This window comes from Stegostoma tigrinum, chromosome 7 (genome assembly GCF_030684315.1).
Source record: "Stegostoma tigrinum isolate sSteTig4 chromosome 7, sSteTig4.hap1, whole genome shotgun sequence".
In the NCBI taxonomy this organism is placed as follows: Eukaryota; Metazoa; Chordata; class Chondrichthyes; order Orectolobiformes; family Stegostomatidae; genus Stegostoma; species Stegostoma tigrinum.
In genome coordinates this window covers 90,129,713-90,152,376 of record NC_081360.1, presented here as the reverse complement: position 1 = coordinate 90,152,376, position 22,664 = coordinate 90,129,713, and the positions used below count along the sequence as shown (strand labels likewise).

The 22,664-nt window shown below is 43.3% G+C and overlaps 1 protein-coding gene across 1 annotated transcript in view; it reads left to right on the top strand.

Moving 5' to 3' along the window:
* The window catches only part of mrasa (muscle RAS oncogene homolog a), a 59,212-nt gene extending 37,031 nt beyond the window's left edge, over positions 1 to 22,181 (top strand). The window contains exons 4-6 of the mRNA XM_048535253.2: positions 12,074 to 12,173; positions 15,497 to 15,576; positions 17,920 to 22,181. Coding sequence (XP_048391210.1) covers positions 12,074 to 12,173; positions 15,497 to 15,576; positions 17,920 to 18,016 — 277 coding nt within the window. The 3' untranslated portion in view covers positions 18,017 to 22,181. The remainder of the gene's footprint in view (positions 1 to 12,073; positions 12,174 to 15,496; positions 15,577 to 17,919) is intronic.
* Positions 22,182 to 22,664: the final 483 nt, after the last annotated feature.

Here is a 22,664-nt window from a genome sequence, read left to right as displayed (position 1 = left end):
CACGACTCTTAAACTCAATCCCCCTGTTAATGAAAGCCAAAACACCATATGCTTTCTTAACAACCCTGTCCACTTGGGTGGCCATTTTAAGGGATCTATGTATCTGCACACCAAGATCCCTCTGTTCCTCCACACTGCCAAGAATCCTATCCTTAATCCTGTACTCAGCTTTCAAATTCGACCTTCCAAAATGCATCACCTCTCATTTATCCAGGTTGAACTCCATCTGCCACCTCTCAGTCCATCTCTGCATCCTGTCAATGTCACGCTGCAGCCAACAACAACCCTCTATACTGTCAACGACACCTCCAACCTTTGTGTCGTCTGCAAACTTGCTGACCCGTCCTTCAATCCCCGCATCCAAGTCATTAATAAAAGTTACAAACAGAAGAGGCCCAAGGACAGAGCCCTGTGGAACCCCACTCACCACTGACTTCCAGGCAGAATATTTTCCTTCTACTATCACTCACTGTCTTCTGTTGGCCAGCCAATTCTGTATCCAGACAGCTAAGTTTCCCTGTATCCCATTCCTCCTGACCTTCTGAATGAGCCTACCATGGGGAACCTTATCAAATGCTATTGTTAAATGATCTTAATGTCTTCATGCTAAACACCAGACAGAAATGTTATGAGAATGTGTCAAGTGTTCTCCTCCATTATTAATATGAACATCTTTAATCCTTTTCTCTTACTGAGCATTTAATAAAATAACTGCAAGTACTGATGCAGAACTTTAAAAGTAGCCAGCATGGAATTTTTTTTTTGTAGAGAGGCAATCGAAACACAAAATGACAAGAGTACCAACTGTGCTTAATACTGCAGCTTTCTTGCTGTGTCTAGTTCAGTAACCCTCCTAAGTCAGTCCTCTGAACGATGCCACTGCCACTCCACTCCCAGCTGTTGTTAGACTGCTGAATGGACCTTGCTTTTTGCACCTCCTGTACAGCTGTAACATTCTATGCCTCGCTTTGTCTAAGCACCCTATAATCTGTAAATCCTTGTTTGCTATCATCTGCCTGTACCACACTCAAAATAAAACTTTCCACTGTACTTTAAGTTTTTTTTTTATTCATTCTTGGGATGAAGGTGTCACTAGCTGGGCAGCATTTATTGCCCATCCCTAATTTCCCAGAGGACAATTCGGAGTCAACCACATTGCTGTGGCTCTGGAGTCACATGTGGGCCAGATCAGGTAAGGATGGTAGTTTCCCTCCCTAAAGGACATTAGCGAACCAGATGGGTTTTACCCGACAATCGGCAATGGATTTATGATCATCATTAGACTCTTAATTCCAGATACTTATTGAATTCAAATTCCACCATCTGCCGGATCCTCAGAACATTATCTGGGTCTCTATATTAACAGCCCAGTGATAATACCACTAGGCTACTCCCTCCCCTAAAATGATAATAATAAATCAAATCAGCTTTACAAAATAGGGATAATTAGAAGCACGGAGAAAGTTGAGAACAGAAGCAGGAATAATAGTTGAAATACAGATGCTGGAAACTGCACCTCAACTTTAGTCTACACCCAACAGGCTACAGGTAGATTGACAATTATCAAAATCCCTTGTATTTCAATTCCCAACATTTATGATTTTAACTTGTACCTATTTAGACTTAAATGCCCGGCACCACTCTAATGGTCAGCTTATTTGCTTCAACAAAGCAGATGCTAACGGTAAATGGGGTGGCTTGTTGAGCCTCGTGTTCTGAACTTGTATCTCATGAAGTTGTCAAAACCCTCTCCTCCTCTCATTGGCTGAATTTTCAGCCTGACGCTGAACGGACGTTGTACTGGCCATCCTCACAAATCAGTTACAAATAAATGAGATAAAGAGTACATTGGCACAATTAACATGCATAAAACAAACTGTTTGACAGCGCAACAGGTGACTGCTAAGTCTGTTTCTTTTGTTGTGAGCCAGTTCTCTGAAGGAGACGACATCTGATCTTCTCACCTGTGTTCTTCCATATTTTTCTTTAGAGTCATAGACTCATTCAACACAGAAACAGGCTCTTCGGCCCAACGTGCCAATGCCAGTCGAAAGCACTGAATCACATTAATCCCATTTAGCTGTACTTGGTCCACAGCTTAATATGCCCTGGCATTTTATGTGCTCACGCAGATGCTTCTTAAATGTTGTGAGGGTACCCAACTCCACCACCCGCTCAGGCAGTACATTCCATACCCTTTAGGTGAAAAATATCTTCCAATCTCCGCTAAACAACATAGTCCTGACCTTAAACTTCTGCTGTCTAGTCTTAGACATGTCTGCCATGGGGAAAAGAATCTCACCTCTTTCTCCATCCCCAATTCCCCACTTTTCCAATGCAGTCACATCATTCTGATAGTGTATAGCTAGAATTACACACATCATGCCATTTGTGGCCTAACCAATGATTTTGTCAAGCTGTGGTGACACCTAAATCATCTATGGATCCTTATTCCACTGTGCTCCCAAGGGACTTAGCATTTATTGTGTATATCCTTCCCAAAATGTACCACCACATACTAATCAGGATTAAATTCTATCTGTGATAATGGGAACTGCAGATGCCGGAGAATCCAAGACAATAAAATGTGAGGCTGGATGAACACAGCAGGTCCAACAGCATCTCAGGAGCACAAAAGCTGACGTTTCGGGCCCAGACCCTTCATCAGAGAGGGGGTGGGTTGAGGGTTCTGGAATAAATCGGGAGAGGGGGGAGGCGGACCGAAGATGGAGAGAAAACAAGATAGGTGGAGAGGAGAGTATAGGTGGGGAGGTAGGGAGGGGATAGGTCAGTCCAGGGAAGACGGACAGGTCAAGGAGGTGGGTTGAGGTTAGTAGGTAGGAGATGGAGGTGGGAGGAAGGGATGGGTGACAGGAAGAACAGGTTAGGGAGGCAGAGACAGGCTGGACTGGTTTTGGGATGCAGTGGGTGGAGGGGACGAACTGGGCTGGTTTTGGGATGCAGTGGGGGAAGGGGAGATTTTGAACCTGGTGAAGTCCACATTGATACCATTGGGCTGCAGGGTTCCCAAGCGGAATATGAGTTGCTGTTCCTGCAACTTTTGGGTGGCATCATTATGGCACTGCAGGAGGCCCATGATGGACATGTCGTCTGAGGAATGGGAGGGGGAGTGGAAATGGTTTGTGACTGGGAGGTGCAGTTGTTTATTGCAAACCGAGCGGAGGTATTCTGCAAAGCAATCCCCAAGCCTCTGCTTGGTTTCCCCAAATGTAGAGGAAGCCACACCGGGTACAATGGATACAGTATACCACATTGGCAGATGTGCAGATGAACCTCTGCTTAATGTGGAATGTCATCTTGGGACCTGGGATAGGGGTGAGGGAGGTGGTGTGGGGGCAAGTGTAGCATTTCCTGCAGTTGCAGGGGAAGGTGCCGGGTGTGGTGGGGTTGGAGGGCAGTGTGGAGCGAACAAGGGAGTCACGGCGAGAGTGGTGTCCCGCACATCCCAGATGACCAAGTTCTTCAAGGACTGCAACTTTCCCCCCACAGTGGGCGAGAACGCCCTTGACCACGTCTCCCGCATTTCCCGCAACACATCCCTCACACCCCGTCCCCGCCACAACCGTCCAAAGAGGATCCCCCTCGTTCTCACACACCACCCCACCAACCTCCGGATACAACGCATCATCCTCCGACACTTCCGCCATCTACAATCCGACCCCACTACCCAAGACATTTTTCCATCCCCTCCCCTGTCTGCTTTCCAGAGAGACCACTCAATCCGTGACTCCCTTGTTTGCTCCACACTGCCCTCCAACCCCACCACACCCGGCACCTTCCCCTGCAACCGCAGGAAATGCTACACTTGCCCCCACACCACCTCCCTCACCCCTATCCCAGGCCCCAAGATGACTTTCCATATTAAGCAGAGGTTCACCTGCACATCTGCCAATGTGGTATACTGCATCCAATGTACCCGGTGTGGCTTCCTCTACATTGGGGAACCAAGCGGAGGCTTGGGGACCACTTTGCAGAACACCTCCGCTCGGTTCGCAATAAACAACTGCACCTCCCAGTCGCAAACCATTTCCACTCGCCCTCCCATTCTTTCGATGACATATCCATCATGGGCTTCCTGCAGTGCCACAATGATGCCACCCGAAAGTTGCAGGAACAGCAACTCATATTCCGCTTGGGAACCCTGCAGCCCAATGGTATCAATGTGGACTTCACCAGCTTCAAAATCTCCCCTTCCCCCACCGCATCCCAAAACCAGCCCAGTTCATCCCCTCCCCCCCCCACTGCACCACACAACCAGCCCAGCTCTTCCCCTCCACCCACTGCATCCCAAAACCAGTCCAGCCTGTCTCTGCGTCCCTAACCTGTTCTTCCACTCACCCATCCCTTCCTCCCACCCCAAGCCACACCTCCATTTCCTACGTACTACCCTCATCCCACCTCCTTGACCTGTCCGTCTTCCCTGGACTGACCTATCCCCTCCCTACCTCCCCACCTCTTCTCTCCTCTCCACCTATCTTGTTTTCTCTCCATCTTCGGTCCGCCTCCCCCTCTTTCCCTATTTATTCCAGAACCTCCTCCCCATCCCCCTCTCTGATGAAGGGTCTAGGCCCGAAACATCAGCTTTTGTGCTCCTGAGATGCTGCTGGGTTCATCCAGCCTCACGTTTTATTATCTTAAATTCTATCTGCCATTGCTCTGGCCAATTTACCAGGTGATCAACATCAGACTGAAGCCTGAGACTATGCACCTCACTTTCAACATCAGCACCAATTTCGTGTAATTTGCAAACTTGCTAATTTTGCCTTCTGCATTCACACTCAAGTCATTAATGTACATAACAAACGATGGTCCCAGCACCAATCCCTGCTGGTCACAGGCTTCCGATCTCAAAAACATTCCTCCACCGTCAATTTTTGCCTCTTTATTTGTAAACCAGTTTTGGATCCACTTTGCCAATATGCCTTGGACCTAATGTGCGCTTGCCTTTTTGGGCTAGCCTTCTACGTGGGATCTTGCCAAAGGTTTTACTAAGGTTCATGTAAACCACATCAACTGCAGCTATTTGCTCATTATTGTTTGGAGGTTTGTTTTTGACCTTTACACGTGACTCCAGTCACTTTCAAAAGAAAAACAATCCAAATGCAGCATATTTTGTTTCATACACCCCCGAGATGTCAGAGCCAGCACTTACTACCCATCGCTGGATGTCATGTGAGAGGTTGGAGGTGAGCTGCCATTTTAAATTGCTACTGTCACCGGGTTGGTACAGTTAGAGGTTTGGGCAGTGAAGAGCCAGTCAAATTGGCAGTGCAGGTCTGGTCAGACTGAGCAAGAAGCAGAAATTTCCCTCTCTAAAGGACACTTAATGAGCTAAAACAAAGATTTGGGGCTTACTTTAACCAGTTTTTCATTCCTCAACTTTTTCTTTCAGAATTGAAATGCTGCAGCTTCCATGATAGGGTTTGTACTAGTCTTCTCTGGATTACTAGCCCTGTAACTCTTTACCTAACAGCTGTCTGGTGGCTCTTCTGCATGCAGAGTGTAGCTGCCAAATTTCATGACAGACCATTATCTACCTGAGAGTAACTGGGATTGGGCAGATCTGCTGATCTTCTTAAGGAAAGCTATATTCCAAAATTGGAGCAGGGAGAATCTTTTGCTACTTTACCCACTGATGCCTAGTTTATTAAAAGTTCTCCCTCCAGATCCTCAATGAGTCACCAGAATGGACTGATTGCTAAAATGACTTTGTTTGGTTCCCCCCCCCCCCCCCCCCCACCCCCGCCACTGCATCCCAAAACCAGCCCAGCTCGTCCATGCCTCCCTAACCTGTTCTTCCTCTCACCTATCCCGTCCTCCCACCTCGAGCCACACCTCCATTCCCTACCTACTAACCTCATCCCACCACCCTTGACCTGTCCGTCCTCCCCGGACTGACCGATCCCCTCTCCACACCCCCCACACCTATACTCTCCTCTCCACCGATCTTGTCCTCTATCCATCTTCGGTCCACCTCCCCCTCTCTCCCTATTTATTTCAGAATCCTCTCCCCATCGTCCTTTTCTGATGAAGGGTCTAGGCCCGAAACATCAGCTTTTGTGCTCCTGAGATGCTGCTTGGCCTGCTGTGTTCATCCAGCTCCACACTTTCTTATCTCTTGTTTGTTTGTTTGTTTTCTGGCACTTTCCTTTGTCTAAACTCCACTGTTGTCTGATAACACAGGTTGAGTAGTAGATGTGAGGAGTATGTTGAATGCTGATCCTGCAGCATTATAAATTAACTAGTCCTTCCAGTGTGCACCCAGAATCAAGTATAATATCTCACTATCACTCTTCAGCCTGTTTAGCTGTTCATTGAAAGTGAATCACATTTGAAGTGAAGGCACTGTTGGAAAGTTGGTTCTCGTGTATTTATAATGTGATTTAAGGATCTTGAATGAGAGATTTTAATGAAACAGACGTAAATGAGTACATTAGCAGAACTTTCCTAGTTTTTGGAATGTGGGCATCATTGACAATTTTGGCCTTTATTGCTCATCCCTTGTTGCCCTTCAGAAGATGAGCTTTCTTCTTGAATCATGATGAAGGCACGTCCACAATGTTGTTTCAGAACACCAGTTTATTAAGAGAAATTTAATGTTTTTTTTTGTCTTAGAAAATTTTAATGTTGTGCCCTGATAATGTGCAGCAGTCATATTGGACACTTGCAAAATCAACCTTGCCTCCAAAGCTGCTGAGATTCTCTGTGTTTGCCACCATTAACGGATGCTTTATAAACCTTTTTTTTGTCCACTCTAAGGTCTTGGTAATCAGAGAGGTGATTTTGATCAGCTCTGCTTTTGATTGGCAAATCAGGACTGGCTCCCCCACTTTTTACTCTCTTGTAGGCCTACTATCTTGACCAGACCTTACCACTGACCCCATCAATTGGGACCAGATCTGGATGATCCAATGTTACGATCGCAAATGCGTCTCTGCTCAATATGTGGTTTATTTCCATTTTCACCATGAGTTTGATTTCTCACCCAGATTTGTTTCCAAGATCAAATCTGTTTTTGAAACATTCTGCCTACAACATCCTTCAGAGTTTCAGAAATTTCTTGAGACTAGCATTCATTGTCTCAGTTAGTTAATATCATTCCCAACTTCTTCACCTTTTAGTATCAAGCATTTTTGCTTGCTGTGTACTTTGTAGAAATTTGGAACCAGTGCAACCCTGCTTTCTCTTGGCCCTGTGTATTTTAAGACTTTCAAGTGTAGATTTATAGCAGCTCACGTCAGTCTCTTGACATGCCAGCAAGTCTTGACAAGCGTTGCAATTGAATTTTGATTAAGTTGTTTTTTTAAATTCCACTTGTATGTTACTAAAATTAGCTCTTTCAGCAATACACTAGAAAACTCCCTTAGATCTTTCTTCCTGAGAAATGTGGCCAGTTGAAAGATGGTATCGAGTGGCAGCCTTGATTGTGACTTTCGGCTTTGAGTCACAGGCTCGTGGGTTTGAGCACCATTCCAAAGGAACTGAGGTAGGACACCAGCCAAGGTCTTACTGGATTGCAGAACATGCTAAAGAGGCCACATATTTCACTCCTGCTCTTTTTTTTCTTGGGGAGAAGCTGTTCCCAGTCATGAAAGGATCAAGAATGAGGGCAGATATTTAGAGTAACTGGCAAAAGAAGAGGCTGTATGTGCAAAAAAATGCTGTCTCACACGGCAAATAGTTAAGATTTTGGAATGCAGTACCTTGAAATGTGGTGGAGGCAAGTTGTTATTTAAAGCATTTCCAAAAGCTTTAGAGTATTTCAACAAAAACTATGTACGTGGTTATTGGAGACAAAGTATCTTTCTCAGCCAATGCTCATTTGGAAAGCCAATGCAGACATAATAGGCTGAATGGCCTGTTTCTACATTGCAAGGATTCAGTGGACTATTCCATGAAAGATCGAAATCCAAGTGCAGTTACAACTGCAATTCATCTGATATCATGTGGTGCTAAGGGGATGTTACATGTTTTGAGGTGCTTACTTTCATGCGAGTATTAAACTGAGATGCCTTCAATAAAAACAGGAATTACTGGAGAAACACAGCAGGTCTGGTAGCATTGTGGAGAGAAAAGAGAGTTAATGTTTTGAGTGCAGTAATAACTTCTTCAGAATTGATCTTATTTTAGACCTGCCTACGTTCTCAGGTGAATGTAAATGATCATGTATTCCTATTTGAAGTGCAGGGTCCTAACCATTGCTAACCAACATCACTAAAACAAGTTGTCTGATCACTTAGAGATAGGAAGAACTGCCGATGCTGGAGTCGGACATAACACAGGGTGGAACTGGATGAACACAGTAGGCCAGGCAGCATCAGGAGCAGGAAAGCTGATATTTCAGGTTGGGACCCTTCCTCCGAAATTGGGGTCTGGGAAGGGAGCTCTGAAATAAATAAAGAGGAGAGAGGTGGGCTGAGGAAGGTAGGTGGGATGGTAATAGGGGAGTGCAAGTAGGCAGTGGTAGGGATTGGATAGTGATTTCTGAAGAAGGCTCCCAACCCAAGACGTCGGCTTTCCTGCTCCTCTGATGCTGCCTGACCTGCTGTGTTCCTCCAGCTCCAGACTGTTACGTCTGATCAGTTGACTCTTTGCTGTTTGTAAGCACTTCTGTATGTGTATGATAGCAATAGCTCCAAATGAATTAATCTTGAAATGGCTTTAGCTGAACCCAGTCTGGTGTCTCTCAATTTTTAGATGGCAGCAGTTGAGTTTTTCATATCCTTCATAAGGCACAGATTTATTCTGTACAGTTGTTGAGATTCCTCATAATTATGCCAGATGGTAACTTATGATACACTTCTTGTTATCATGCAATAATCTATGTTGTTAACTAAGACAATTATCTGCCCTGAGACAACAAGGTGTGGAGCTGGATGAACACAGCAGGCCAGGCAGCATCAGAGAAGAAGCGTCCAGACCCGAAATGTGAGCCTTCCTGCTCCTCTGATGCTGCTCGGCCTGCTGTGTTCATCCAGCTCCACACCTTTGTTATCTCAGATTCTCCAGCATCTGCAGTTCCTACTATCTCTGAAACAATTATCTGTCCTGTTTAGATTGACCTAAACAGAAGGTTTTATCCTCTACAATTGTCTAACCTCTACCATTGATAAGTAGCATGCCATTGATAAAGGCCATAGTGGCAGCAAACGACCTGAATTAACTCTTAATCTATGCAAAATACAGGCAGAAAGGGTAAATATTGTGAGGTGATAGTCAGTGCAAATATCACAGCTACCAGCTACGCACAAGAAGTCTGCTACAGGATCTACACTTTGTACTTTATTGGTCATCGAGCATTTTAGGGCATTTTGTAAGATGTTAAAAGCTCTTCATGTAATGGCAAGTTTATTCGTACTTCAGACGCTACATCTGCCCCAAACCCACCCAGCGAGTCCCCATTTATCTGATGGATCAGTGAACAAATACCCTGGTGTAGAAACTGTTTACATCCACCAGAAAAGTTGTATGTTTAATCATAGCTCAGAATCCCTACAGTGTAGAAACAGGCCCTTGGGCCCAACAAGTCCACACCGACCCTCAGAGCACCTCACCAAGACCCATCCCCTTTAACCCACCTAATATACACATCCCTGAACACTGGAAAATTTAGCATGACCAATCCAGCTAACCGACACACTTTTTGGAGATAATGGGAACTGCAGATGCTGGAGAATCCAAGATAACAGTGTGAAGCTGGATGAACACAGCAGGCCAAGCAGCATCTCAGGAGCACAAAAGCTGACGTTTCAGGCCTAGACACTTCATCAGAGCTCCGATGAAGAGTCTGGGCCCGAAACATCAGCTTTTGTGCTCCTGAGATGCTGCTTGGCCTGCTGTGTTCATCTAGCTTCACACTTTGTTATCTACACATCTTTTGGACTGTGGAAGAAAACCCACGCAGACACAGAAAGTGCAAACTCCACACAGTCACTCCCCTGAGTGTGGAATCAAACCCGGGTCGCTAGTGCTGTGAGGCAGTTGTGCTAATCACTGAGTCACCATGCTGCCCTTAATGTTCACTTTGTGCTGAGCTGGCAGATAATAATTACTCATTGTGTTTCAATCTCAGACTTGCATGGAAGAAGTTGAAAAAACTCATAAGGCCTAGGAGCAGGAGTACAAAAAAATTGTCCCTCTAACCATGTTCTGACACTCAGTAAGCTCATGCCTGACATCCAAATTCAATCCACTTCCCTACTCCTGAACCATATCTCCTCGTTCTTTTAGGAGTATAAAACATTTTGTCTTGAATATACTCAATAACTGACATTCCGTGGACTCCAAGGAAGAGAATTCCCAAAATTTGCAGCTCTAAGTGAGGAAATTTTACGTTTCCTTCTGGTCCTAAACTGTCCAGTCAGACACTGTTAAAATCAAGTGAACTGAGCTAGGATTATTCACGATGGTGTAGGATAAACTTGACTGTGATGTTCTGTGTGATCAAATAGGCATCACACATTTATCCAAGATTGCGTGTCAAGCAAGATAAGGAATGACCTGAAGAAGACTCAGACTAGACTCAAAGTGTCAACTCTTTCTCTCTCACAGATGCTGCCACACATTTTGAGTTTTTCCAGCATTCTCTGTTTGTTTTACATCTCCAACATAGCTGGTATTTTATGCTCACTAAGATGAGGAATGCACCTTGTTTCGTGCAGCTTCACCTGGAGAGGGGAGCAAAGAGAAATTCTGAAAGTAACTGAAGGCAAGACTGCAATGAAAATGTTTGAAAATTAACAAAGGACACATTAAGGCTACTCACTTAATTTGATTTAAGCTATGTTGTTAACCAGTAGGCTGTGGTTCTTCGTAACACATCTGGTGGCATTAGTAAGAAGCAGAGGCACTTGGCTGAAAGCAGAGCGATACCGATTCGAGCCTGTGCCGGCGCATCTTTGAGGCCGATGATTTCAGCAGTTAGTGAGGATTTGATTGCTTTAATGCATTGTGATTTCACAACTAACTAAATTGCTTTGATAATTTGGGAGCACAGCAGAAGATTTTTACAGTGCTTTGGCATTCGTGTCATCTGTCCAGATTGATATGAATTCTGTTCGACCAGTTTCTCACAAGATAAATGCACCCTAACAGTGTGGTGATAGAGTACGGGGAAAAAAAAAGTGGAACTCAATATATTTCCTGGATTTTGCCAGTGAAAGAAATCCAATGTAAGATTTTTTTAAAAAGGCTCATCGGATTAATGGAAAATTTCATTCAATTTGGCCTTTTGGCTTTGGTTTGAAGGACAAAATACTGTGTTTGAGAACTTATATGGAACGTTAAACAGCATCTTACACTCTAGTCAATAATTCATGGCCTGATATCCAAATACCAAGTATATTTTGATAATTAAAAACCGAGTGACTGTTCTTTTACACAGCTCTGTTTTCCAGTTGGTTATTGCTGTGGAACTGGACAATAATTTTGATAGACAAATTTTTGTGTCCTCCATTTTTCTTGTTGTCCTCTCCCTCATGCTGTGGTTTTTGCTTATTATGGTTTCAAGTGTGGTGTATTACATTCTGTATTCTTAATATCAGTTGCTGGCTTGAGAATGGAAGAGAAAATTGCAGGTAAGTTGATAATTGATAATCACCCATTTTCCAAACATCCAACATCCAGCCTGGGTTGTTAAACAGCAGGACATCTATCAGTCATTTCTGTCTGTCTGAAGCAAAAATAATTGTGACTCTTGACAGTCGCACCTTGCTGTACTTCTTCGCCTTTGATCACATTCATGGTGTGTGAGACTCAAATTCACCATGTGCAGTGCTATAAGCAATCAAGCTGTTGTTTGGAAGGAGTGCTGAAACTGTTTTACCAATTAAAGTGGATCGAGATCTCAATGATTTTACCTGAGTATATTTTTCTTGACTTTTTTTTCCAAGTAGTTTGGCATAAAATTTGAACATTCTGCTCTCTGGTGTTTTGTGTTTGTGAAAAGAGGATGTCCGTCATTTTCTGTGTGATCCTTCCTCCTTTCCAAGATTCATGGAGCAAATGATGCTGCTGCCTCAGTTTAATATCTGTTTCTGTTTTATGATCACAGAGAGTCTTTCCCCATGATTCTGGTGGCCAATAAGGTTGATCTGATGCACTTGCGAAAAGTCACAAGTGAACAAGGGCGAGAGATGGCTGCTAAGTACAATGTAAGTATTGCAGTTTATCCAAGGGAGCTTCACATCTGAATTCTTCCTGACTTGATTAAAAACTGTCAAGTTAGTGCTATAACGGTAACCTCTTGTTAGCATCCCATTTTGTATGAGCGGTCATGAAGCCCAAGTTAAATGTTTTCCAGTCTGAACCCCTTACCTTTTTTGAGCATTTATTTAAAAGCGAAAGCTCTTGACACTTTGCATGACAGATTTGCCCTCCAGTGTTTAACTTGCATTAGATGTGATGATATAGAATAACTAATAAGGACTTTGTCTTTCACCCAGTAATCTGATGTTGAAATTCTCATTCATACCTATAAACATGACTGTTCCAACATGCTGATGATTGGTCTCCTACATTCCAATCTCTCCTAAATTAGGATTACCAAAAGCATCGTTGCCTGTATCCTAACTCTCACCAGGCATGTTCACCAATCACCTCTGTACTCCCTCCTCTACCTTGACTCCTGATCAAGCAACGGTTAGATTTTGAAATTGTCATCCTTTTGTTTTCAAATGGAACATGGCCTCCCCCGTTCCTGTCTCTGTAATCGTCTCCAGCCACAGGACCTTTCAAAATATCTGTGCCCATCTCCTTCTGGCCTTTTTGAGCATCCTCCCACTTTACTCACTTCACCACTTCAGCTCTATCTTACCAGACAAAGGATCACTTAATCATTGTTGTGCAATAGATTCTGTTTCTCTAGGTGAGAGTTTTATGTAAGTTTCATCGCATCAAAGTATCATTGTTGCTATGGCCACCAATGTGTTTCAGCAGCATGCTATTTTTAGCTGCCTTGCTCAATGCTTTCAGTTGCACTCCTCCCCTCGAGCTGAATGCAGAATCCGTTTTGTGGTCACCACAATTTGTACTTGACTAAAATTAGCCAGCTTTCTTGTTTATTTCACTAATTGCACACAAGAACAGTTAGCAGCAATATTCTAATCCCCTAGGTACCCCAGTCTATACAGTGCCACTGCTTCATGTGCAACAAAAATACATTGCCTCTTTGGCAAGTTGCACGCATTCACTGAAAGGAGCCTAAAGAATGACACTTACAAAATTTTGAGCCCTTCACCATTTCAGGCACAGTGTCAGAATGAAACACTCCCAGATTGAGACGGAGCATGGCCGAGATATAAAGTATTATAATCCTGGCTTTGCTCTAACAACGTGCATTATTTTGTTCTGTCTCTTCCCATTACCTGTAGCCACTTCCATGGGTTTCTCCCCATAAAATTGCCATTTAGACAAGATACCATGGTGATCATACCAACAAATGAATTTTGTGCAGCAAAATGGAACTGAGAATGAGTGGATCACTTCAGCTCTGCTGAAGGTAGTAGGAGTGATCTGTCTCAGGAAATGTCCACTGCCTGTTTCTCCAAACCTCATTGCTTTGTGCTTTTCTGAGTAGGGTCCTCCCATCTTGCTTTGATTTATTACTCTCATATGTACCTAGGTACTGTGAAAAGTGTTGTTTTACAGGCAGATCGTACTATACAAGAGCATCAGGGTTACAACAGAGTAAAAACCAAAAGAACTGCGGATGCTGTGAATCAGGAACAAAAACAAAGTTGCTAGAAAAGCTCAGCACGTCTGGCAGCATCTGTGGAGGAGAAAACAAAGTTAACGTTTTGGGTCTGGTGACCCTTCCTCAGAACTTTACCTGAAACGTTAACAGTGTTTTCTCCTCCACAGATACTGCCAGACCTGCTGAGCTTTTCCAGTGACTTTGTTTTTGTAACAAAACAGACTGCAAGATAAAATGCTACAACTGCCAAGAAGGTGCAGAGAGAGATCAACATTAACATTAAAGAGGTCCATTCAGAAGTCTGATAAGAGCAGGAAAGAAGCTATTCTTGAATCTGTTCATACGGAAATCTTCAATTTCCGGTGATCAAACATCACAGATAACAAGGTGTAGAGCTTGATGAACACAGCAGGCCAAGCAGCATCAGAGGAATGGACAATTCTCTTTTACCCTCTTGTTCTTCGTCCTTGTAACTTTCCATCAGTCGCCTCATTCAGTGACTTCTCCTATTTTCCCAAAATCAACAGTCCAACCTTCTTGCCGTCTCTTGATGCCATTCGCCAGTGATCTTTCCTCCTCCACTATCCTGTAAACGTTTTCCTTGTTGTTCTGTGTTCTCCAACTGCTGAAGGTGCCAGTTCTTTTTTTAAATCATCCTGTTCATGCTGGTATCAGAGATAATGGGAACTGCAGATGCTGGAGAATTCCAAGATGATAAAATGTGAGGCTGGATGAACACAGCAGGCCAAGCAGCATCTCAGGAGCACAAAAGCTGACATTTCGGGCCTAGACCCTTCATCAGAGAGGGGGATGGGGAGAGGGAACTGGAATAAACAATTCCAGTTCCCTCTCCCCATCCCCCTCTCTGATGAAGGGTCTAGGCCCGAAACGTCAGCTTTTGTGCTCCTGAAATGCTGCTTGGCCTGCTGTGTTCATCCAGCCTGTCATTTTATCATCTCTGTTCATGCTGGTAGACAGCTGTAGCACCTCACACGTTATGTTAACAGCCCTATATAAATGTAAGTTATTGCTAGGCCAGTTGTCTCTGTTATTAATGAGGTGCTAACTATGCTGCCACTTCAATTGAACTCAATCACTGAAGACTTTGAAGTATCCAATGCATGACCTGCAGTCAACAGCGGTTGTCATGTTGCGTAGTGTAACAAACAATGTACTTGCTCAAGGAGTTACAGAACAGTAATTCCTGAATTACTTTTTGTTGGCACCCTACTGTTTGAATCCCCTTTGAGCCCTTTGGTAAATAGGCCTTGCATTCTGTCCACTCCTTACCTTGCAAGGGTGCAGTCACAAGACTTTTCCAGAAAGAATTGTGACGGAATGTGCTGTTTAAACCTCTTTGCCCCACACGCGTTTTCTCTTATAGTGTCCCCCGCTTAGCTGGAGGGGGCAGTGCACGTTTTGCGATGGGAATGTTGCCATGAGAATGGCCAATAATACATGTGTTGTATTGGTGCCCACTTCAGATCAGGAAATTTCAAATTTGTCAATATGGATGCATGTGGGAGAGCTTCTCTGTTCGGGGCCCATGTTTCTTGTGAACTGAATTGTCATAGAATTTCTATTTTGAATATCATCAGTGATCCTGAATGGAATCAGATAGCTTGTGTGCAGATTAACCATGTACTTAATACTATCTTCCTTCTGAATTTTTGACCCACTGCTCCAAACAATGACATACCACAATGAGATTCAGAGTTTTAAATTTGCCTGTTGCTTTTACTCACCACTAATTTAAAAATAAAACTTTTTTTTTCTCTCCAGATAACTTACATAGAAACCAGTGCCAAGGATCCGCCTCTGAATGTTGACAAAGCCTTTCATGATCTTGTTCGAGTCATAAGGTAAGTTCTTGCAAGTTGTTCAATCTGCAGTCATTTTCATCTTTTCCATACTCTGTTGTATTTGCCAGAATCTTTGGAATGCAGAGAGACAGTTCATTGTATAAATGAAAGGGTGGCATCTATAAACGTGGATATTTTTTTCCAAAATTTGACAATAATTGAGGGAAAGCAGGCATTACACTCGGACTTTTAAATATTTCTCTGAAACTCAACCAAGAGTTTGTTTGTTTGTTTGTTTGCCTTAAAAGAAACAATTTCAACCTAAAATCTGTGAAGTAGAAGGAAGCTGTTTGGCCCATTGTGCCCATGCTGGTTGACCGCCTATCCCTCCCCTCCCTCTGCTATCGAACATCTGCAAGTACTTGTTCAATGTGGTGAAAGTTTCTGCTTCAATCTAGTTTTTTTTTTGGTGAATTCAAGTCCTCACCACTATCTGGCTATAAAAATGTCTCATCTGCCCTCAAACCTGTACCACTTACTTTCAATTTACTCCACTTAGTTTGTGAATGCTCTGCTAAAGCCCATCTAAGCCACTCATATTTTTACACTCAATATAAACTGGGAATGCCGTCTACACCGTCTGACCACTTACAAGTAAAAGCATTTAATAACCATGAAGTCTACATCCTTTTTTCGTAAAAGATAATATAGCGCATAAGTTGTTGCTATGGTAATAAGGCGCTTTCATAATTTGACTTGACTGATTCAAAAAATTATAAGAGAATCAAACACTGAATAAATCCAGTGTTGCACCCTGCTTACACTATTACATGGGTTTTTATAGTGAGGGTCTTTCAGCCAGACGGGTCTGTGCCACTCGTATGATGGTTTTCAGAGATGGCAATGTTGCCAGATTAATGAGTCAGAGGCCCAGGTAGATTCTTTGGGAACAAGGGTTCAAATCCCATCACAGCTGCTGAAGGAATTAAAATTCAGGAGATAAATCTGGAATGTAAAGCTTTGTCAGCTATCGCTTGTAGTTCATTGAAGTCTTTTTTGAGAAGGAAATCATAGAATCCCTACAGTGTGGAAACAAGCCCATCAGCCCACACCGAACCTCGAAGCATCCCACCCCACTATAACCCACCTAATCTACACATCCCTGAACAGTATGGGTAATTTAGCATGGCCAATCCACCCAGCCTGCACATCTTTGGACTGTGGGAGGAAACCACAGCACTTAGAGGAAACCCACACAGACAGTTGCCTGAGGGTAGAATTGAACCTGGATCCCTGGCACTGTGAGGCAGCTGTGCTAACCACCGAGCCACTGCGCCATCCTTTCCTGATCTGTCCTACATGTGGCTCCAGTCTGTAAGATATTGGTAATGTTACCAGATTGGTAATCCAGAACCCCAGGCTAACATCATGGTAAAATTTGATAAAAAGCCAACCTAATGGCAACCACATAACCACTATCAACTGTTGTAAAAATCCACCTGTTTCACGAATGCTCTTTAGGTAAGGCAATCTGCTATCCTTATCTGTTTTTGAAATAACACCAGACCCATAGTATTCTGGTCGACTCTTACCTGCCTCTGGGCATACAGTGATGGACAATAAATGTTGGTCCAGCTGTTGGCACCCACGTGCCACGCACAAACAGTAAAGATGTATTAACTTTTGGCTGAAAAGGTGCAGAAAGCCATTCAGTTCAAGGATAATTAAGGAAGGACAACTAGCGTTAGTCTTGCCAGTGACACCAGTAACCCCATGAAGATTTTTTTAATGATCCTTTCCACCTGCTTGCTTTAACGTGTTTTTATTTCGCCACATCCTTCAAGTGTTGTTTTTCTCCCCTCATGCACTTGTCCAGTATCCCCTCAAATTATTCTTTACAATATTCAAATACTCCCTGTGGGACAAAATCAAAGTTGCTGGAAAATCTCAGTAGGTCTGGCAGCATCTGTGAAGGAAATAAACAGTTAACGTTTCAGGTCCGGTGACACTTCCTCAAAATAGGACATGAAACGTTAATTCTGTTTTTCCTTCACAGATGCTGCCAGACCTGCTGAGCTTTTCCAGCAACTTTGTTTTTATCCCTGATTCACAGTATCCACAGTTCTTTCAGTTTTTACTCCCTGTGGCAGTTAGCCCCAATGCCAGTTGCTCTTAAGTGAAGAAATTTCTCTCAAATTCAATCTTTAACTTTGTTACATAGCATCCTTTCTTTTGTGCCGTAAATAAAACCAGGGGACGATATTTCTTGTCTCCGCTCCATACCTTTTTTGCTATCTCTCTCCCCAGTAAGAAAGCCTCCATTGGCCTGAAGCATGAGAATAATGAAACAATTTGCAGGTACAGAGCGTTAACTAAAGATACACTGTTTCTGGTTCCAAACAGGCAACAAATACCAGAAAAGAGCCAGAAAAAGAAGAAAGCAAAATGGCGTGGAGACAGGACAACTGGCTCTAACAAACTGCAGTGCTCAATCATGTGACAACCTCTCTGCCTTCTTGAACACTGCTATTGTTTAAATTCAATAGAAATGTTGAACCTAATGCTAAGTTATCTGCAGCCATGTGCTACACAAGGATTTTCCAGGCCATGTGCACAGTAAACTGTAGCAGTGTTGTGTGTGGAATGGAAGAGGGGAGGGGCGTGGGAGGCGCAAACCCCCCCAACCCCAGCCCTCCACTGAACAGGTTTGCGTTCTCAAAGATATGGAAGTCGTCTTGTGAAATGCAAAGGTCTTATTTCACTCGAACCGAATTTGGCAGAGAAGTTACTTTTTTTTAAACAAACAAACTATCTTTCTCACCTCTCACTTACTTTAAGTTGTGTGCCAGACTGACCTGCTGCACTGAGCTGAGCTGTTGTGAGTCCAAGCTCCCCAATCAATGTGAACCCCTCGCCTCGGTTTCCAAGTTGCAGGGCAACATCAGGGGGAAAAGAAAAGCCGCCTGTTGTAGAAGGAACGGCAACTGGAATTGGAATGCCGATGACAGAATTAAATCCATCCGCAGTTGCCTCCTGGACGTGGCTTCAAACTCAGCATGCAGCAAACTTAGTCTGCAAATTGAACAACTGCAGTTCTTCCTCTTCCCTAAGCCCACCCACCATTATTTTTTTAAGTATGAAGATAAGATTCATGTTACTCGACCCATTCAGTTGTGGCTGCCTGTGGTCTGCATTTGTCTCTGCACACAAGAATGGAAGGACTATCCCAGAAGACAAATAGGTTTTGAAGCAACTGTTTTGACTTGATGTTACTTTTTGTAATTGTTTAAAATATGTGCACTTTTATTGGGTTTTCAAATCCATTTTATACTCTCAGTTGTTAAAACTGCACTGCAATTTAGTTTGTTTTGAGAAAGTGTATGTATAAATGGCACCATTTTCTGGTACCAGATGTGTGACAGCATGTTGTTATAATTGAGCAAGAAAGGACTACTCCCTTTCCCAAGATAGGCAACAAAACTAAAGATAATCGTTGCCCTGGTGATTGTGTCCCCTGGCTTGGAGCTTTCAGTTGATAGAGAAAGGAAACTACGCCTCAGGCTCGGTTCTGACTTACCACTTGGAGTTGAACTCACGGAAAACAAACAAAGGTGGAACAATCCATAATGTGGGCAGTGCATAGATGGGAGGGGAATTGCGAATTGTTGGTGAGCTCTGTTTCAATTGCTGTAGTTAAGAACCAACGTTCATCAGAAAGTCAGGAAACTGGCAACTAACATACACCTAGAAAAAGCCAACTCCCTCCCTCTCTATATGATCTATACAGGGGCATCCAAGTGAAAGTACTGACTTAATCCTGTGAAGTTCTTCAACATCATTCGTGGAGTTTGCACCACATGTTAGGTCCTTGGCTTAGTTTTTTAACTCAGTGAATATTAGTTCAACTATCTCCGTGAGTATGCTGTTGCCGTTACAGATGTTTATATTGGCAGCTTAGGGTATTACATAGAACGTAGAACATAGAAAAGTACAGCACAGTACAGGCCCTTTGGCCCACAATGTTGTGCCGTGGATTAATCCTAATCCAAAAGTAAAATAACCTAATCTACATTCCCCTCAATTCACTGCTGTCCATGTGCATGTCCAGCAGTCGCTTAAATGTCACTAATGACTCTGCTTCCATGACTACCACTGACAAACTATTCCATGCGCTCACAACTCTCTGGGTGAAGAACCTCCCTCTTGACGTCTCCTCTATACCTTCCTCCTAACACCTTAAAACTATGACTCCTGTGGCAGTCAATCCTGCCCTGGGGAAAGTCTCTGGCTAGCGACTCTATCCATGCCTCTCATTACCTTGTACACCTCGATCAGGTCACCTCTGTTCCTCCTTCTCTCCAGAGAGAAAAGTCCAAGCTCAGTCAACCTCTCCTCGTAAGACAAGCCCTCCAGTCCAGGCAGCATCCTGGTAAACCTTCTTTGCACCCTCTCCAAAGCCTCCACATCTTTCCTATAATAGGGTGACCAGAACTGGACACAATATTCTAAGTGTGGTTTCACCAGGGTTTTGTACAGCTGCAGCAAAAACCTCATGGCTCTTAAACTCGATCCCCGTTAATGAAAGCCAAAACACCATATGCTTTCTTAACAACCTTATCCACTTGGGTGGCAACTTTGAGGGAGCTATGCCCTTGAACACCAAGCTCCCGCTGTTCTTACACACTGCCGAGAATCCTGCCTTTAATCCTATATTCAGCATTTAAGTTTGATCTTCCAAAATGCATCACTTCGCATTTATCCAGGTTGAACTCCTTCTGCCATTTCTTAGCCCAGTTCTGCATTCTGTCAATGTGTCGCTGAAGCCTGCAATAGCCCTTGATACTATCAACGGCACCTCCAACCTTTGTGTCATCAGCAAACATACTAACCCACCCCTCAACCTCCTCATCCAAGTCATTTATAAAAACTACAAACAGCAGAGGCCCAAGAACAGAGCCCTGCGGGACACCATTCAGCACTGACCATTACACTACACAATGTTATGTTGTGCAAAACTCCTACTGGTGGCGGCTTTTGCCCTTGATGTCATTGACACCCAATTAGGAAGTCCTATATTTGCTACTGAACTGGTCTGAGCAACTGTAGAATTACAAAACATTCTTATTCTAGATTTTCACATGGATTAGCTTCCAGTCTCCACCCTTAAACAATACCGATTCCACCCCTTTGGAAGGTGGGAAAATTCACACTGGTGCCACCTAACTAATAATTAACTTTTTGGCTCCATACTGTCTCTGCACTTTGTACAAAACGTGCATACAATAATAGCTGTGCGACTGACTCCATTTATTACCATCTCAGTTCAGGCATGAAAATGCAAAAGTGGGGAACATGCCAGAGTGCTTCTGTCATTGAAGCATTTTGAAATATTGTTACCGTTGTGAAATAAACATGATGGCCATGTTGCACTCATTTCCTTTTCAGTTATTGCATAGCCCCTTTTATCATGAAAAACATTGTTTAGACAAAATATTCAACATGACAATACAGCGGCCCCATAGCAATGCACAAGGTTATCATCTGATCTTGAGTGCTCCAGTCACTGGAGTAGATCATGTACCTATGACCCACACATTGGAGTGAAAGTGCAACATCTGAGCCAAAGCTGCCACCTGACTGAGCTTTCACCTCTGACAGCAATTCAAATCCAGCTCAGACAGAAAAGAGGGAGATCTCCTTGCATTGTCTGAAAGGATTTTGATTGAAATAGTTTTGACCAGCCTAATCATCAGCACAGGGACACCACCAGCTTAGCAGTCGTTGGCAGTCTCACTCAAGGGTGCCAGTAGGATGACTGTTATGAACATGTAGAAGTGTAGTTTACACAATACTGTTCTGAAGTTGGGGCAGAGCAGTGTTGTTGGGCCACTGTAGAGTTGACTGGCTTATATGGGAAGTAGATCCTTCTGCTCAGTTGGCATTTTGTTGGCGAATTAATTTATTAAGACTCATTATGTTGTGACATATCTTTGTTAATAGTCACTGTATTTTCGATAGTGGGAATGCAGATGGTGTGATCACAATCAAGCTTCTCCTAGTATTTTGTAACTGCTTTGTTACTAAGTGACATCAACTGTTGGCAACGGCTAGTTGTTGGTTGCAATATACCAGTGAATGCAGTAAGTGATACAGTGCTGTCTTCAGAGCATCAATATCTTTAAAGTGCAATTTTTGGTATCTATATTCATTCATTAAATTGTTTACACAGCAGTTTAAAGGGATGACAACATCCCTTCAGTATCTGGTACCAGAGAGGAGAAGAGGGCTTGGAATTTTGGACTGCACCTTAACCCTATGAGTACCACACTAGTGGCAAAAGTCACAGAACATGTTTCCAACCCTTTGCCTCCATTACCATGACTGTTCCTTATAGCAGACTGTTGTTCTAGTGACGAGTAAACTGGTGATGTTTAAGAGTTAAACATGGCATTGTGTGGATAGTAATCATTTGTACTTGAACAGTTACCAAGACAACAGCCAACTGAATAAGTTGGCTATTGCTATACTTAATTGGAGACGTAGAGGTTTTGTGTGGTAAATTGTATAATGTGACCTTTAATTGCAAAAAAAACGAGGAATAAAGTTTTGAACAAGCGATGTAATATTTTAATAAAATTCTAACTGGAAAACTGGTATCTATGAAATTTGTAGGAGTAAAATTTGAATGTGCAGAGATGAATTGCCTGAATCAACTAATTCTCATTTCTCATTTTCTGGCTTTTAACAAAAGTATATTCCATGTGAAGCTAACCATATAATAGCGAGACCAATGGTCTAAACTGACTGGATTTTAGTTCTGGAGATCGTAGGAACTGCCAATGCTGGAGAATCAGAGACAACACGGTGTGAAGCTGGATGAACACAGCAGGCCAAACAGCTTCAGAGGAGCAGGACAGCTTGACGTTTCGGGTCGGGACCCTTCTTCAGAAAATGAAGAAGAATGGTCCTGACCGGAAACATCAAGCTTTCCTGCTCCTCTGATGCTGCTTGGCCTGCTGTGTTCATCCAGCTTCACACCGTGTTATCTCAGATTTTAGTTCTGCTTTGGTACAAGCTGAAGTGCAATTGGCTGAAACATTTTTGTATTTATTTAAGAGGGAGAAAATGCTGCACTGTGTTGAAAAAAT